The sequence below is a fragment of the Rhincodon typus genome, chromosome 32 (genome assembly GCF_021869965.1).
Source record: "Rhincodon typus isolate 14 chromosome 32, sRhiTyp1.1, whole genome shotgun sequence".
NCBI classification, from domain to species: domain Eukaryota; kingdom Metazoa; phylum Chordata; class Chondrichthyes; order Orectolobiformes; family Rhincodontidae; genus Rhincodon; species Rhincodon typus.
The window spans coordinates 516,831-533,753 of NC_063363.1; the positions used below are offsets into that span (position 1 = coordinate 516,831).

The 16,923-nt window shown below is 41.0% G+C and overlaps 1 protein-coding gene across 2 annotated transcripts in view; it reads left to right on the forward strand.

Annotated features, from left to right (window-relative positions):
- LOC109922666 (Cbl proto-oncogene, E3 ubiquitin protein ligase) overlaps positions 1-16,923 on the forward strand; it is a 48,989-nt gene that overhangs the window by 13,547 nt on the left and 18,519 nt on the right. The window contains exons 5-7 of one of the 2 annotated variants that reach the window (XM_048615436.1): positions 483-683; positions 6,563-6,694; positions 14,477-14,857. In XM_048615436.1, coding sequence (XP_048471393.1) covers positions 483-683; positions 6,563-6,694; positions 14,477-14,857 — 714 coding nt within the window. The remainder of the gene's footprint in view (positions 1-482; positions 684-6,562; positions 6,695-14,476; positions 14,858-16,923) is intronic. The other variant, XM_048615437.1, reaches the window with a different exon arrangement.

The following is a 16,923-nucleotide window of genomic DNA, read 5'->3' on the forward strand; positions in this document are numbered from 1 at the left end:
GTATGCTGTTTTCTTTGTTGTTTAATTTTTCAGTCTTTTTGGAATGTACTTTAGTGTTATTATATTGTACAGTTATTTTGAACTTCTTGTTTTAGTTTCAGGTGGTGACAAGAAAAGGAAATGATGGCATAGATAACATGCATTATGTAGCTCTGGTCTATATTTCTGGTGCACCATTAATGAAAAGAGGGAAATGTAACTACGGAGGGAAGCAAAGCCAGTTCTTCCTGTCACTGATGGTGAAATACTAGTGTCATTCATGGGAGAATATAATCAACTAAAGCTTTGCAGAATATCAAATTTGATTTTTGTAAATTTTGCTGTAGTGCTTTGTATATGACTTAGTAGCACTACGGTGGAAGTATGTTTGCGTCCTACTGCACAGAAAATTCGTAAAACCCTCTTGACGCTTCCTTAGAACTTTTGCAGAAAGACTTAATTTTAGGAGATTCATCTTATTAAATTCTATGTGCTCCATCTAGGAATCTGAAGGTCAAGGCTGTCCATTTTGTCGCTGTGAGATAAAAGGCACTGAACCAATTGTTGTGGACCCTTTTGACCCCAAAGATGGGCCAGGTCAAGCTCGTTTAGGAATGGAGACAATGTTATCCCCGAATTATGAGGACGAAGATGATGACCGTGCTGATGAATTCTTTATGATGAACAAACTATCAAGTACCAAGGTACTAAAGATTTTTGTGCGTACGTTTTTCAAAATCCAGTTAATGAAGTGTGCCAGGGCTCCTGCTGAGCTGAAATTATGTATTAAAGCTTCCATACGAGCCCAGCTTCTGCCTTGTATCAATAAAATACTTATCCACGAAAACAAATGGATCAAATTTCAAAGAATAACTTTTTACTTATTTGTTGTACCATTCACATTTTAATTATGAACGATTGAAAACCTTATTTGTCCTGTATTTTAGATATATTTTAATCCAGACTAGCAGGAAACCTTCTTTGGAAAGACGTAGTATTGGTTTTTAAGGCGTTATTTTAATTGGGAATGTTGGGCTAATAGATTGGAGATTATCTTCCAAAGTCTAGAATACATTTAAATTACTAGTCCCAATTTTGGAAAGGGCATAATCTAAATACTGGCAACGATGTTGAATTATACAGATTCTGTGGTGCCAAATTGCAGTATGCTGGAAGTAAGAAATAGCAGATAGAATCTGATATTGTATTGATAAATTTGTGCTTTGAAATGAGCAATGGATAGTAAAATTGATAACTGACAAATCTCATCTCATGTTCAATGTTCTGGCACAATTCACGAGAAAATCTCTTTGTAATCTATTTCATTGTCAAAATTGGCCACAGTGCCACCCAGTGACAAAACTGGAAGCTATGCAGATTGAATAATTATTTCACAAACGAGCAAAGTGATGATGAAAAGTACAAAGGAAAGCAGTTAAAGGGATCCCTTCATTGAATCACAGGATTGTTACCAGAGCAGACAGAAACCATTTGACCTATTGTGTCTGGACCTATGAGGATTTTGACCCCGTGTCAGTCTCCCGTCCTATCCCCATGAACCAGCATATAATTTCTGTTTAAGTTATCATTGAATGTCTCAATTAAACCTGTCTACACTACACTTCCAGGCAGTGCAGTTCCTCACCTTAACTACCCACTACGTGAAAAAAGATTTTCTTTCTGTTTGCATTTCTCCTTTTGCCAAAATCATTTAAACCTTTGACCTCTCATTCCTGATCCTTGTTGAAGAAGGAGCAGTTTCACCATATCAACTACAGATCCCTCATGATTTTATAAACATTTATTAAATCTTCCCTCCGCCTTCTCCACTGCAGCATAAACAGCCCCAATTTTCTCCATAACTCATAGCTGAAATTTCTCATTACTAGAACCATTCTGGGAATTTTCTTTTCTCTCTCCACTGCATTTACAGAACTGCACAGAAGTGTAACTGGTATCCTTTACAAGTAACAAAAACAAAGTTGCTGGAAAAGCTCAGCAGGTCTGGCAGCATCTGGCAGAATGGTTCTGAGGAAGGGTCACCGGACCCAAAACATTAACTCTGTTTTCTCCTTCACAGATGCTGCCAGACCTGCTGAGCTTTTCCAGCAACTTTGTTTTTGTTCCTGATTTACAGCATCCACAGTTCTTTTGGTTTTTATCCTTTAGAAGTACATCATAATCTCCTTGCTGTTGCATTCTGTCCCCTATTAATGAAGCCTAGAATACTGACTGAATTTTTAGAGTTCTTTCCATCTGTCCTGTCCCCTTTAATAACTTTTGTACATAAATCCCTAGGTCTTTCTGCTTCTGCACACCCTTTAGAGTAGGACCCTTATTTTAGACTGTGTCTCCATGTTCTTTGTACCAAAGTATATCATGTCACTTTTCTACATACTAAACTTCATCTGCCATCTGTCTGACGACTCCACCAGGCTGTTCATGTCCATTTGGTGTTCTACACAATGCTCCTCACATTCTCCCAAGCTTGTGCCATCTGCAAGCATTGTAATTGCCCCTTGCATACCAAGATCAAGATCAAGATCTGCACCTGCTTTACAACCTGTTTTGAACAGAAGCATAATGTTTGCAATTCTGCAGTTGTCTGCACTACCCCTAAATCCAGGGAAGGTTGAAATACCGTTGTTCGTGTCTATGATTTCCACTTGCACTTCTCTGAATATTATTGGATGCATCTCATCCGGTCCCAGTAGATGATCAATTTTTTGTACCAGCGGTTTATCCAATACTTTCTCCTCATCATTTTTAAACTCTTGTAGTGACTGAACTTGCTTCTATGTCACCGTGGCCTGGGTAGCATCTACCTCTAGGGTAAAGAAAGATGCAAAGTATTCATTTAATTCCTTAGCCATGCCTCTTGCTTCTTTGTGCTAATCTCCTTTTCTGGTCCGTAATCAGCCCAAGTCTTCCTTTTTCCCATTCTTTTACCATTGATGTGCTTATAGAAGTCTTTGGGGTTTCACCTTGTATCAACTGCCAGGTTGTTTTCATGACCCCTCTTTGCTTGTCTAATTTGCTTTCCCAACTGCCTTCTGAGCCTTTGTATCTAGCTTGATTCTTAATTGAATTTGCTCCCTGAAACCAATCAAAGGCACACTTCTTTTTCATTGACATGATTTCCATCTCTTTTATCATTTTTGGAGCTTTGGATTTTATTTAAGACACTATACTTTGACTGTGCATGAGCCATCTCCTATTTGACAGTATTCCACTGTTTATTGTTTATGCTGCCAGGCTTTAGCTCCAGTTTGTTTGGCTCAGTGCAGTTCTTGCTTCATTTGACATCCACTGTCTGCCAGTTAGTTATCCTCACTAATGTCAAGTTTCCTGAGTGTTATTGGAACTGCACTCATCCAGGTAAGTGTGAAGTATTCCATCACACTCCTGATGGTGGACTGGCCTTGGGGGAGGCAGAAGGTGATTTCCTTGCTGCAGGATTCCCAGTCTCTGACTAGCTCTTTTAGCCACAGTAATTTATGTGACTGGTCCAATTGTTTCCGGCCAATGGAAGCCCCCAGGATGTTGATAGTGGAGGATTGTTGGATTGGAAATATTCCTCGCTGCACGTTATGCTACAGAAGTACCAGACTGATTCCTGGGGTAGTGGGGCTGACGTATGAGGAGAGTTTGAATCAGATAGGATTATTTGTGCTGGAGTTCAGAAGAATGACTAGGGGATCTCCTAGAAACATAAAACCTCTGAGGTTTAGATAGGGTAGATGCAAAAAAGATGTTCTTGATGGTGGGGGAGTCCAGGACCAGGGTTCAAAGTCTGAGGATACTGGGTACCTACTAAGGATTGAGATGAAGAAAAATGTCTTCACTCAGCGAGTGGTGAGCCTGTGGAATTCGCTATTGTAGAAATCAATCAAGGCCAAAACATATGATTTTGAGAAGGAATGGGATATAGCACTTGGGGTTAAATGGATCAAAGGATGTGTCAGAAAAGTGGGAATAGGCTATGGAGTTGAATAATCAGCCATGATCAAAATTAATTACAGAGCAGGCTTGAAGGGCTGAATGACCACCACCTACTATTTTCTGTTTTTTTTTGCCAATTGTTTGCTCATTTTGCAAATTATTAACGCCCTCCTCAGTATTTTATTGCAGCCCTCCCCAGTATTGATTATCCCTCCAATTTGGTGCCATCTGAAGATTCACAGATTGTGTTTTAGATTCCAATGTTCAACTCTTGATGCAAATTGTGAACAGCAGTGATGCTAGATACTAGTGCAACATCAATCCCATATTCAGCTTTTGTGAATAACTAACTATTACTTCAGTTTTCTGTCTTGAAACAAGCTAATAAGGCATTCTTCCACTTGTCCAATGATTCTACATTCTCTGATATTATTCATTAGCCTATTGTGTGGCACCTTGTCAAAGATCCTTTGAAAATTCAGATAAATTACATCATGATCGTTGTCTACTCTCTGTTACCATTTCTTAAAATTTATTAAGGTTGGTCCAGCAAGCTTGTTCCTTTTGAAATCCAGGCTGACTATTATTACATTTCTTCTGTTTCTAGATATTTTCTGTTCAATTCAATTTCACTTTGCCTACACAGAACTTCATTTTGGGTACATGTTTGTCCATTCAAAAATTATATGTAACTGTATAATAACAGGAAAATTAACCCTTTACAGATGACTAAATTTAATTAAAAATATAATTAGTATTGTTTTATTTGCATTAACATAATCGGTCTTTAAGTCCTAGCATGAGTGCAAATTCTCATTCTTTCATCACATTCCTTGTAGAGAAGTTCTTATAAAAAGGCGTGCAAATCAGCTCAAGAACCATTTTGTCTTGCATCAAATCGATTGTGGCCTTTTCCCTGAGCACATCCACCAGTAATTCTTATTGTTCATGATGTTGTTTACTTTTGCCACAATTCTTTGGAAGCAGATTTTGTCTAGTAACACCCTTTTCACCTGCTTCAACAATCTCTGTATTTTTACAAAGTCTAATACGCAAAGGACACAGTATCTAGAGCGATACCAAAAAAGAATGGCACTCAGCTTCAGTCATATAAGAATTTCATAATTTTGAGATATCAAAAGGATTTTAATCTTGGGGTGGTATAATGATCCAACTCCCTTGGGTACTACGTCTGTCTACTGTCCTGTGCAATTCAATTTACCATCTACTTTAAATTGTAACTACTTGTAGTTAGTAACTGTTTCAGCGTCCACATCATGAATTTTCATAGGAACTACATTGTCCACTGAAATCACTGATGTCATCAGAAACATCTCCACTTCTCACTGAGGTTTTCCTCAAGATAGTGTCCTAGGCCCAACCTCTTTCAGCTACTTCATTCATGACCATCCCTCCATCATAAAGTAGGAAATGGGGTCACTTCAATAATGTTCAGCCCTGTTAATGATTCTTCAGCTGTTGAAGCAGTCTCTGTCCACATGCAGCAAGACACAAACACCGTTCAGACTTGGGTTGACAAGAGGCAAGTAATACTTGTGTCACACAAGTCCTAGGAAAAGAACATCTCCAACAAGAGTGATGCTCCCATGAGGTAAGAGTCATTGCTGGAACTCCTTGGTGCTACACTCTGACTGCCCATTTATCATTCTCAGCTTCCTTCTGAAGTTCAGCTCTTCTGTTTATGTTTGGCCCAACGCTGTGGTGAGGTCTGGAGCTAAATGGATCTGATGGAATCCAAAATGAGCTTCAGCAAGCACATTATTGTTGAGCGGGTCCCACTTAGAACTGTTACTGGCCCCGTTAGTATAGTATTTATTGCTTTTATTTATTTATACCCTGCCATTTATGTTGTATCATTAAATCTGTGTGTGTCATTCCTATATTCAAAGTATTTTTTTTTTACTGTTAATATTCCTTTTGCTTGAAGTTCTGATGTTGTTTTGCTTTGACTTTCTTTACTAATATAGGTGTGTTTGGTTTTCAGTTCCAGGTCAGGGTACTATATTTATTATTTGCCCCATGGTTGATCATTTGTCAGTTTTTATTTTAACTCTTCGAATCATAGAGGCGTAGAGATCTACAGCAAAACAAGAGACCCTTCGGCCCATCATGTCCACAGTGGTCCAAAACAACCACCTATTCTAATCCTACTTTCCAACACTTTGCCTATAGCCTTGTATGCATTGGCATTGTAAGTCACATCTAAACACTTATTTAATGTTATGAGGGTTTTTCAATTTTCTCTCCTCTGCTGAAGGCATTGCCTGGATGCCATCTGCAATCCAAAAAGCAGTTCCTCGTGTGTGACCTTGATGGTGAGAGTCAGCCAGCCAAATGTTTGTGGGGTAATTCCATTTGAGCCTGATATATCTTGTGTGTGTGAATAGAGATGTATTTTTCCTGCAGAATAAGATAGATTTTAGGGAAAAGAGGCTTGGCTAATTGTCTACTGCCCTACTAATTATTTGATTTTTTTTGTATAGAAAAACAGTAACAATATTGTGGAAGTGTGGAACAAGACTACTGATACTATATAAAAATATTGTGAGCTAGAAACCTTGCACAATGTTTCTTGTATGCATCATTCACTATATTAGTGCATAATTTTTTTCCTAAAAAGATTGAGAGGCCACCGTCTCCAGTCACCCCAGCTCCCAATTCTGCGCTTCCACCAGTTCCTCCTCGGTTAGACTTGCTGCAGCATCGATCACCCACAGTTTCTAGTGCACCTAGTCCTTGTGTTTCACCCAAGGTAAGGGACTATTTTATTCAGATAATACTTTGTACATTTATAGCTAACATTTCTGAGACCCAAAAACTTATCGGGACAGTGTATGGACTGGAATTTATATTACAATTCTGGGTATGATGAGTTCTTGATTTGGCCTGGTAGATAAAAATGTACAACGATTCAGCCCAAAATGTGTAGATTTAGTCGAAATAGTCCAGTGCAATTTTAACCTTTCCGTGAATCATCCTACATTCAATGTTCCGTGTAATGCAATAAAAGGTTACAGCAAAAGTTTTGGGAGGTGGGAGAGAAAGTTATTCACCCCTCTCCCAAACTTTCTTCCTGAGGAAAGCAATACCTACCGTCATAGTTTCCCAAAGCAAATACTCCCTCACAAGCAAAGCATTTCTACCCTTCCTGTCTATAACTGCAACATAGTCATCAATAAATCTGGTATGGAATGCGGGAGGAATGAAATGAGTCTGGGTTTCAACACCCTGGAAAAGGAAGAATTTGTAAAATAAACAATGTGAAACCTGGGAATAGTAAAAGATAGCTGCAGAGCAACTCAGAGGGTGGCACGGTTGCTTAGTGGTTAGCACTGCTGCCTCACAGTGCCAGGGACCTGGATTCAGTTCAAGCCTCGGGTGATTCTGTGTGGAGTTTGCACGTTCTCCCCATGTCTGCATGGGTTTCCTCCGGGTGCTCCGGTTTCCTCCCACAGTCCAAAGATGTGCAGGTTAGGTGGATTGGTCATGGGAAATTGCCCATAGTGCCCAGGGATGTGTAGGTTAGGTGGGTTAGCAATTGGGAATGCATGGTTACAGGGATAGGGTACAGGGTGGGTCTGGGTGTGATGCTCTTTGGAGGGTTGGTGTGAACTCGATGGGCCAAATGGCCTGCTTCCACGCTGTAGGGATTCTATGATTGGATCAAATAAAATTTAGAAAAGTAAAAATGGAGAAGGAGGAAATTTAAGGAAAGCGTGTTGGTATGATTTAAAAAAAAAACTGGGCTTCTTGGAGGCAGCTTTTATAGTGAAGGGATTATTTCAGTTAAGATAAAGTGAAATCAAGAAAGTTGGTAGCAAAATGGACCCATGGAAGCTAAGGGGTGGTGACTGTTCAATGAGATACGAACAAGCTGTCTTGGAAGAATTGAATAAAGTGAGATTTGCATTGCCCTGCTGAAGGCATGGTATAGTATTTCTGACAAGATTGTGCTGTGATCACTGGTGGCTTGTGATGTGTAGGAAGTGACAAATCCACATCTAAATTGCAGCATATTGTGTTGGTGAGTCTGCAAGATAATTAGAGCTGTTATTCCATTAAATGAAGTAATGGTGTCAAGTGGCAGGGTCTATAGCACCTGTCATGGAAAAATGTCTACTTCTGAAAACTAAGTCTGACAATCTTTTTTTGTTTGTGGTTATAAGAATTATAACATACCAATTTTAAATCACTGTTTGGCAAATGCGTTGTGTGCGCCTGCCCTCTGATTAAATAATGCTTAAGTCAGTGATATATGAGAGGAGCAGGGGGACATACTAGAAGGAATTGGATGCTAATTATGTGGTCTGCATAGGAGTCGCCACTCCTACACATACATGATTCTGAAATGACTTGGACAGTTTGGATAACTGAAATCCTAAATCCTAAAAGAGCCTTGCTCTTCTGTCACTAATACAATTTGTCACGCTTGTTAATTTCACCTCTTTAATTGTTTCTAGTGTGTGTTCAGCATTTATGTGTTCAGTAATGGTGAACTATCCCACATGTGATTATAGATAATTTTGTTTTCTGGATTCTTCTTCTCCTTTTTCACTGCGATAGTTGTAATTGTAAAGTATAGACATGCTAAGATAACTGAGAACAGAATTGTGAACATAATCGGGCATTTTGAATACTTTAAAACAAAACCGCAAAGTGCTAGAGAAACTCAGCAGGTCTGGCAGCATCTGTGGAGAGTGAAATAGAATTAATGTTTTGGGTATGATATGAAACATATTCAGAACTAGAAGGGGCTGGAAATGATGCATTTTATGCAATTGACAGGGGAACATGAAATGAGAGTGCCAGGGCAAAAGGCAAGCAGAGTGCTGATGGTGGTAAAGGGCATTTTGACACGTAAAATAGATGTAATTGATGAGTGTGAAAAGGAGGAATTAGGCCTGCACTTCTGAGAGAAGTGGGTTGGAGTTGGGGTTGTTGTACTTAATGTTGAGTCCTGAAGGCCGTAAAGAGCCTCATCAGAAAATGAGGTGGTGTTTATCCAGCTTGCGTTCAGCTTCATTGGAACACTACAACAAAGTCAGAATTTAATACGTGCATGTTAACCTTAAGAGAATCGTGAACTAGGACTGCAAGTCCCTTTGTGTTTCAGATTTCTGAAACCTTTCTCCAGTTAGAATACAGTCAATGCCTCTATTCTTACTACCAAAGTGAATAACTCACACTTGCCCATATTATATTCTATCTGCTACTTCTTTGCCCGCTCTCCTAGCCTAAGACCTTCTGCAGCCTTCTCAACTACCTGTCCCTATTTTGTATCATTTGCAAACTTAGCAGCAATGCACTCAGCTACTCAGATGACACCAAAGTTGGTGGAGTTGTGGATAGCGCGGAAGGATGTTGCAGGTGACAGAGGGACATAGATAAGCTGCAGAGCTGGGCTGAGGGGTGGCAAATGGAGTTTAATGTGGAAAAGTGTGAGGTGATTCACTTTGGAAGGAGTAACAGGAATACAGAGTACTGGGCTAATGGTAAGATTCTTGGTAGTGTGGATGAGCAGAAAGATCTTGGTGTCCATGTGCATAGATCACTGAAAGTTGCCACCCAGGTTGATAGCGTTGTTAAGAAGGCGTACAGTATGTTAGGTTTTATTGGTGGAGGGATTGAGTTTCGGAGCCATGAGGTCATGTTGCAGCTGTACAAAACTCTGGTGCGGCCGCACTTGGAGTATTGCGTACAGTTCTGGTCACCGCATTATAGGAAGGATGTGGAAGCATTGGAAAGGGTGCAGAGGAGATTTACCAGGATGTTGCCTGGTATGGAGGGAAGGTCTTATGAGGAAAGGCCGAGGGTCTTGAGGCTGTTTTCATTAGAGAAGAAGGTTAAGAGGTGACTTGATAGAGACATACAAGATGATCAGAGGATTAGATAGGGTGGACAGTGGGAGCCTTTTTCCTCGGATGGTGATGGCTAGCACGAGGGGACGTAGGTTTAAATTGAGGGGTGATAGATATAGGACAGATGTCAGAGGTAGGTTCTTTACTCAGAGAGTAGTAAGGGCGTGGAATGCCCTGCCTGCAAAAATAGTAGACTCGCCCACTTTAAGGGCATTTAAATGGTCATTGGATAAACATATGGATGATAATGGAATAGTTTAGGTTAGATGGGCTTCAGATTGGTTTCACAGGTCGGTGCAACATCGAGGGCCTAAGGGCCTGTACTGCGCTGTAATGTTCTATGTTCTATGTTCTATGTTCTATGTTCTATGTTCTATGTTCATCCAGATCGTTAATGTATAACATGAATAGTTATAATCCTAACACAGGCCCCTGCGGAACTCCACTAGTCTCTGGTTGCCCTCTTGAAAAAGAGCCGTTTATCCTCACTCTCTGCCTTCTGTCAGTCAACGAATCCTCTGCCAGGACCTTGCCCCTAACCTCGTGGGGCCTCACCTTATTTAGCAGTCTCCTGTGTGGCACCTTGTCAAAGACCATCTGGAAATCCAAATAGATCACGTCCACTGGGTCTCTTTTCTCTAGCTTGCCCTTTACCGCCTCAAATAATTCTGATGTGGAAATGCCAATATTGGACTGGGACTGACAAGGTCAAAAGTCAGACGACACTAGATTATAGTCCAACAGGTTTATCTGAAATCACAAGCTTTTGCAGCGCTACTCCTTCGTCAAGTGAAGCCACTTCGTCTGATGAAGGGGCAGTGCTCAGAAAGCTTGCAATTTCAAATAAACCTGTTGGACTATAACCTTGTGTCGCATGCCTTCTGATCAAATAATTCTAACAGGTTTGTCAGGCATGGGCTCCCTTGACAAAGCCATGCTGACTCAGCTCTATTTTACCATGCACTTCCAAGCAGTTTGCAATCTCATCCTTCATAACGGACTCTAAAATCTTACCAACAACCAATCTCAGGCTAACTGGCCTGTAATTTCCCATCCTCTGCCTCCCTCGCTTCTTAAACAGGTGTTACATTAGCCATTTTCCTGTCCTCTCTGACTCCAATGATTCCTGGAAGGTCATCACCAATTCCTCCATAATCTCCTCAACCATCTCCTTCAAATCCCTGGGTTAGTCCAGCTGATCGAGGTGGTTTATCCATCTTCCTTTTAAGTTCCCCAGCACCTTCTCCTTTGTGATGGCCACTGCAGTCACCTCTGCTCCCTGTCTCTTGAAGTTCTGGTATACTCCTCATGTCTTCCTCCATGAAGACTAATGCAAAGTACCTATTCAGTTCCTACACCACTTATTTATACCACTTCGGGAGGCAATGGCCTAGTGGTGTTATTGCTGGGCTGTTAATCCAGCGACCCAGATAATGTTCTCGGGACACAAGTTCAAATCCCACCATTGCAAGTGTTGGAATTTGAATTCAATAAAATATCTGGAATTGAGAATCTAATGATGACCATGAACCATTGTCGATTGTCAGAAAAACCCATCAGTTTGACTAATGTCCTTTAGGGAAGGAAACTGCCATCCTTATCTGGTCTGGCCTACATGTGACTCTAGACCCACAGCAATGTGGTTGACTCTAAACTGCCCTCTGGGCAACTAGGGATAGGCAATACATGCTGTCTGGTCAGCGATGCCCTCATCCCATGGATGAATAAAGAAAAAAAGTGTTCCCTATTACTACTCCTCCAGCCTAATTTTCCAGCAGTCCAATGTCTACTCTTATCTCTCTCTTACTTCTTATATCTTTAAAATAAACTCTAACAATCCTTGTCTATATTACCCACATATTTCAACTTCTCCCACTTACTGCTTTTTTCTGTTATCCTCTGCTGGTTTCTTACTACGTGCCTCTTCACTGTTCAAACACACCTTCCAGGTAAAGTACTTGTACTTCTTTCAATCTAGTCTACTGTATTTGCTGCTCACAATGCAGTTTTCTTTACAATGGGAAGACCAAACAGCAAGTGGGTGACTATTTTACAGTGCGCCTCTACTCTGTCGATAAGAATGAGCCCAACTTTCCTGTAGTTTGCCATTTCAATAAATCACCTTGTACCCATGCTAACATTAACCTTGTCGTTATGACAAGGTGCCACACAATACCATATTGGTCTTTGAACTCTCTTATTCTAGTTCACTGACATTATCATTCTACAACTGAACTTCTAATGCACGTTCATTTGGCAGTTAGGATGGTAAATGCAATGATATCATTCATTTTGAGAGGGCTAGAATGCAAGAGAAGGGATGTACTGCTGTGGCTGTGTAAGGCTCCGGTCAGACTGCATTTGAAACATTGTGAGCAGTTTGGGCCCCATATCTAAGGAAAGTTGTGCTGGTGTTGGAGGAGATCCAGAGGAGGTTTACAAGAACAGTCCTGGGAATGAAGGGCTTGTCATATGAGGAGTGGTTGAGGACTCTGACTCTGTACTTGGAGTTTAGAAGGATTAGGGGCATCTCATTGAAACTTACAGGATACTGAGAGGCCTGAATAGAGTGGACACTGAGAAGATGCTTTCACTCGGAAGAGAGACCAAGACCTGAGGGCACATCCTCAGAGAGAAGGGTTGAACCTTTGGAACTGAGGTGAGAAGGAATTTCTTCAGTCAGAGTGCGGTGAAGCTATGGAACTCATTGCCGCAGAGGGCTGAAGAGATCAAGTCATTGAGTATGTTTAAGGCAGATATAGTTTCTTGATTAGTAATGGGATCAAGGGTTGCAGGGAGAAGGCAGGAGAATGGGTTTGAGAAACCTATTAGCCATGATCGAATGGTGGACCAGAGTCTATGGGCCAAATGGTATAAATCTGTTCCTGTGGCCTTAAGGTAAAAGGGCAAGTGTGAAATCTTCTATGATTGCTTGGGAACGTGTCATGGAGAGTGGGGAAGTGTTAGGAGCGATGGAGGAGTGGACCAGAGCATTATGGAGGCAATGGTCTCTGTAGGCCCTCATTTCTAATAGACAGCACTTCCTGAATCGTCACTTAATAGCCTTCAGGCTGTCGGTCCTTGTTTTTTTTTCTTTTTAATGGCCTTGCTAACCTGTGATAATTTTCAGTAATTGGAGCATATTGGTATTCAAGATTGCATTGTTCCTCTCCCCGATACTAGATCAACATTGGAATTTCAGCTTTCCTCACCTAAAGAGCATTGCTGAACCAGTTTTTTTTAACTACATCTTGCAACTTCACGATATTTCACAAACAGCCTTCTTATTTCCAAATTTCATTTTAAAATAAACTTGAGTTCTCAGGCTACCATATTGGCCTTTGAACTCTCTTATTCTAGTTCACTGACATTATCATTATCATTATACAACTGAACTTCTAACAGAACAGCTCACGAGTTGATCCAGATTCTTGATATTATGGTATTCTATGATATGAAGAGTGGAACAGATTTAATGGACTGAATTGTCTAATTCTCCTCATATCTTGTAGTCTTGTGAAAGCTTGCAAATTGTCAGTGATAATTTTGACCAATTTTAAAATAGATGTTGGAACTGCATGGTGTCATTTCTAGCTTTTTAAATCTTTTTAGATTTAGGGGATATAATTGAATGATGCATTCTAGTAAACATTTGTAGAAGGATTGAAACCTTAAGTAGATTTGCTAAAATCTAAAGTTGCAATGTATAATTGGATACTTGCTTACAGTTCAGTTTCGAGGGAACTTGAAAAGATGATGTGGTTGCGTTCAGGATAGGTTCAGCTAGCTGATCATTCTTGGTCATTCGGTGCACGGTCATTCTAGTTTCTGAAAATCTGTATCGAGTATAGCAAACAGCCTGATTTACATTTTACCAATTTAAGGAGGAGCTTCTGAGTGTGCTGTTGCATTTCTGGTTTGTCAAGGGTTAAGGTGACCATTTATTTCCAAATTTGCTGTTAACTGAGGATTGGGTTGAGTATTAAAACCCATTTGAAAAAGACCCTTGCAGCTGCAGCAATTGTTCTATTTCCTCCTGATGGACCCAGAGTTTAAAGAAGCTCATTCTAAGCTACTGTGGCAACCCACTGCCCAACTTTTGTGGCTTTTATTTGACAAAGGCCAGTACGTATTTTAAAACATCGAAGCATGGATGGTAAGAATTCAAATGACTGAAATTTGTGTGTAGCGTTTTCTGAACCTTCAGTCACTAAATGAGGCTTGGCTCAAAACACTTTTTCTCGATGCTGCCAGACCTCCTGAGTTTTTCCACCAATTTCTGTTGTTGTTTCAGATTTTCAGCATCCACAGTTCTTTGTTTCATACGACTCAAGATATTGTTATTTTGTTATCTTCCAGCTCGTGAATGATCAAAAGACACTTTCTTTCCTATCCTATTTAAAATGTGTATTTTTATACTTCTGTAATACTATATTAGGCAGTTTCAAAGCATACTTAGAATATAGCAGGAAAGACTAAAATGTATAAATTTGCAGTTGCCATCTGTTGTGTCTTCACCCTTGTAATTGTCGCTTTTCAGTCGTCATTGCTGAACCTTTGCATGATGAGAGCTAAACACCTGATTTAGAGGCACCACTTTAATGTACTTTAAAACAAATATGACATGTTTAAAGTTGTAAAGATTTAGTGTTTTGAGTATTATTTTTCTTCTACAGACTTCTTCTGGTGGCCTGCATAAACAAGACAAGCCTTTACCTGTTCCTCCAACTCATCGAGATCTTCCGCCTACTCCACCTGAGCGACACCCATCAGCCAGCATTGATTCTCGAATGCAGAGGCGGCCTTTACCAAGCACGCCAAGTGACCTCCTACCACGAGACAAGCCACCTCTTGTACCACCAAACCGACCTGGAGAAACCTGGCATATACGATCTCAGGCAGCTAAAACACCAATTCAGACTCTTAATTCTGGGGATAGATGGACAGGTCGAGAGTTATCCAACAGGCACTCATTGCCATTAGCATTGTCATCTCAGATGGATACTAGGACAGAGGCGGTTAGACATAGCAGCTCACTCGGGCTTGATAATACAGTGGTGAGAGCTCCAACAATGTCATTTCATTTAATTTTGTTAGAGTTGAATACGTTGCAGTGCAGATCTTTGGTTAACTTCAACAAAAGTTCTTAATTAACCATAGAAACCAGATGTTTGATCCGAGTTTCTGTTTAATGGTGAGGGTTGTAGGTTTTTGCTTAGACACTTGATCAGACAAGCAATAGCTAATGCTGTTCTAATTTACATCAGTGACTTAGGTTCAGAAACTCAAATTTAATCAAATATTATAAAACTCCATGGTTTTGAAGTGAAATTCAAGAAGGCAGCTCAGGATTTACAAGTGAGTTGGACAAAATCTGCAAGTGAGTGGATCAATGGCAGATGATATTTAAAATACTGCACTTCAAAACTGAAAATAAAATGACACAAATGCATCATGAGTGATGGTGAAATAACTAAGTTGAACATCTATTAAATATCACCATGGAAAAGATAATTATAGTTAGGGAAGGCTGTAAGGAAGGTGTTAAGAGATCCAGGAATTACAACCAAGATAAAGCAGCAGTCACTAAACTAGCATATGAGAATGCAAGTTAGTGAGAGATTGTCAAACTGTCTAGTACTCTTATCATGCTACATTCTGAGCACTATGTGCAATCACCAAAACACAAGGAAGACATTTAAGTGATAGATTCTCAGTGCCTAAGGCTGAGTTTGGACATTACCACCTCAAAAATGAGCATCAGGGAGATGTTCTCAGAGACATCAAATAGCAAGCTCTCCTCGAGCTTTTTTTGAAGGCTACTTATCCATTTTCTTGAACTCACCTTTTAGGTGATGCCATCATGTAGCAACAGTACCTTCCATACTATTGTTGACATAGGGGGTATCTGGACCTGCATCAACAGAATTAAAATAATTCACCAATATCTTCAATGACGTTCAGTTCACCATCAAACTTAAAGCCACATGCACAAGGAAAGCATTAATTTCCCAGACACCACAATATTTAAATTCTCTCCTCTCTCTCTCTGACCCCTTCTCCAGACCTCTCATATTTCTCCCTCCTGACACCTCTTGTGCCTCCCCTGACGTGCGGAGACACACGCACAACCTTATGCAGCTTGTACCTTGCTCATAGCCCTGCAGCAACCCCTTTGCCACTCCATGCTCTTTGAAGCTTGCTTCTTCACCAACCTTCCCTTGCAGCTTCCTTCTCCCCTCTCAAACACCTCGTAGCTTCCTGCCCCCTCCTTGGATTGCACACTTTTTGCACACTGCATTCCTCTTGCAGCTTCTCTTTATTTTTCCTCTTCTCTTGCATCCCTTTTGCAGCCTCCTCTCTGTTTTTCTCACTCCCTTCTCTTCTCCGCCCCCCCCTCCTCCCCCCCCCCCCCCCCCCCCCCCCCCCCCCCATCCCCATACACCGACATTTACACAGGCACACAGCACGCTGACACGCATACATATATATACGTGCTTTGAGTGCAACAAACAAAAATGGTTCCAACATAAGTTCCTTCCAGTATCAGCAAAAGGTTGCTCTTGCAAAACGTGTCCCCAACATGACTAAAGGCAGCTCTGAGCCCCAAAACCCCAGCTGCTGGCTGTCTATACCTGACTCTCAACCCTCACCTGATAAAAGCAACTCTTTCAGTGCCAGTGATAGTAGGAACTGCAGATGCTGGTGAATCCGAGACAACAAGGTGCAGAGCTGGATGAACACAGCAGGCCAAGCAGCATCATAGGAGCAGAAATGCTGACGTTTCAGGCCTAGACCCTTCATCAGAAAAGGTGGAGGGGAAGGGGGTTCTGAAATAAATTGGGAGAGAGTGGGAGGCAGATAGAAGATGGATAGAGGAGAGGATAGGTGGAGATAGGCGGATGCAGTATACCACATTGGCAGATGTGCAGGTGAACATCTGCTTGATGTGGAAAGTCTTCTTGGGGCCTGGGATGGGGGTGAGGGAGGAGTATGGGGGTAGGTGTAGCACTTCCTGCGGTTGCAGGGAGAAGTGCCAGGTGTGGTGGGGCTGGAGGGGAGTGTGGAGTGGACAAGGGAGTCACGGAGAGAGTGGTCCCTCCGGAAAGCAGATAAGGGTGGA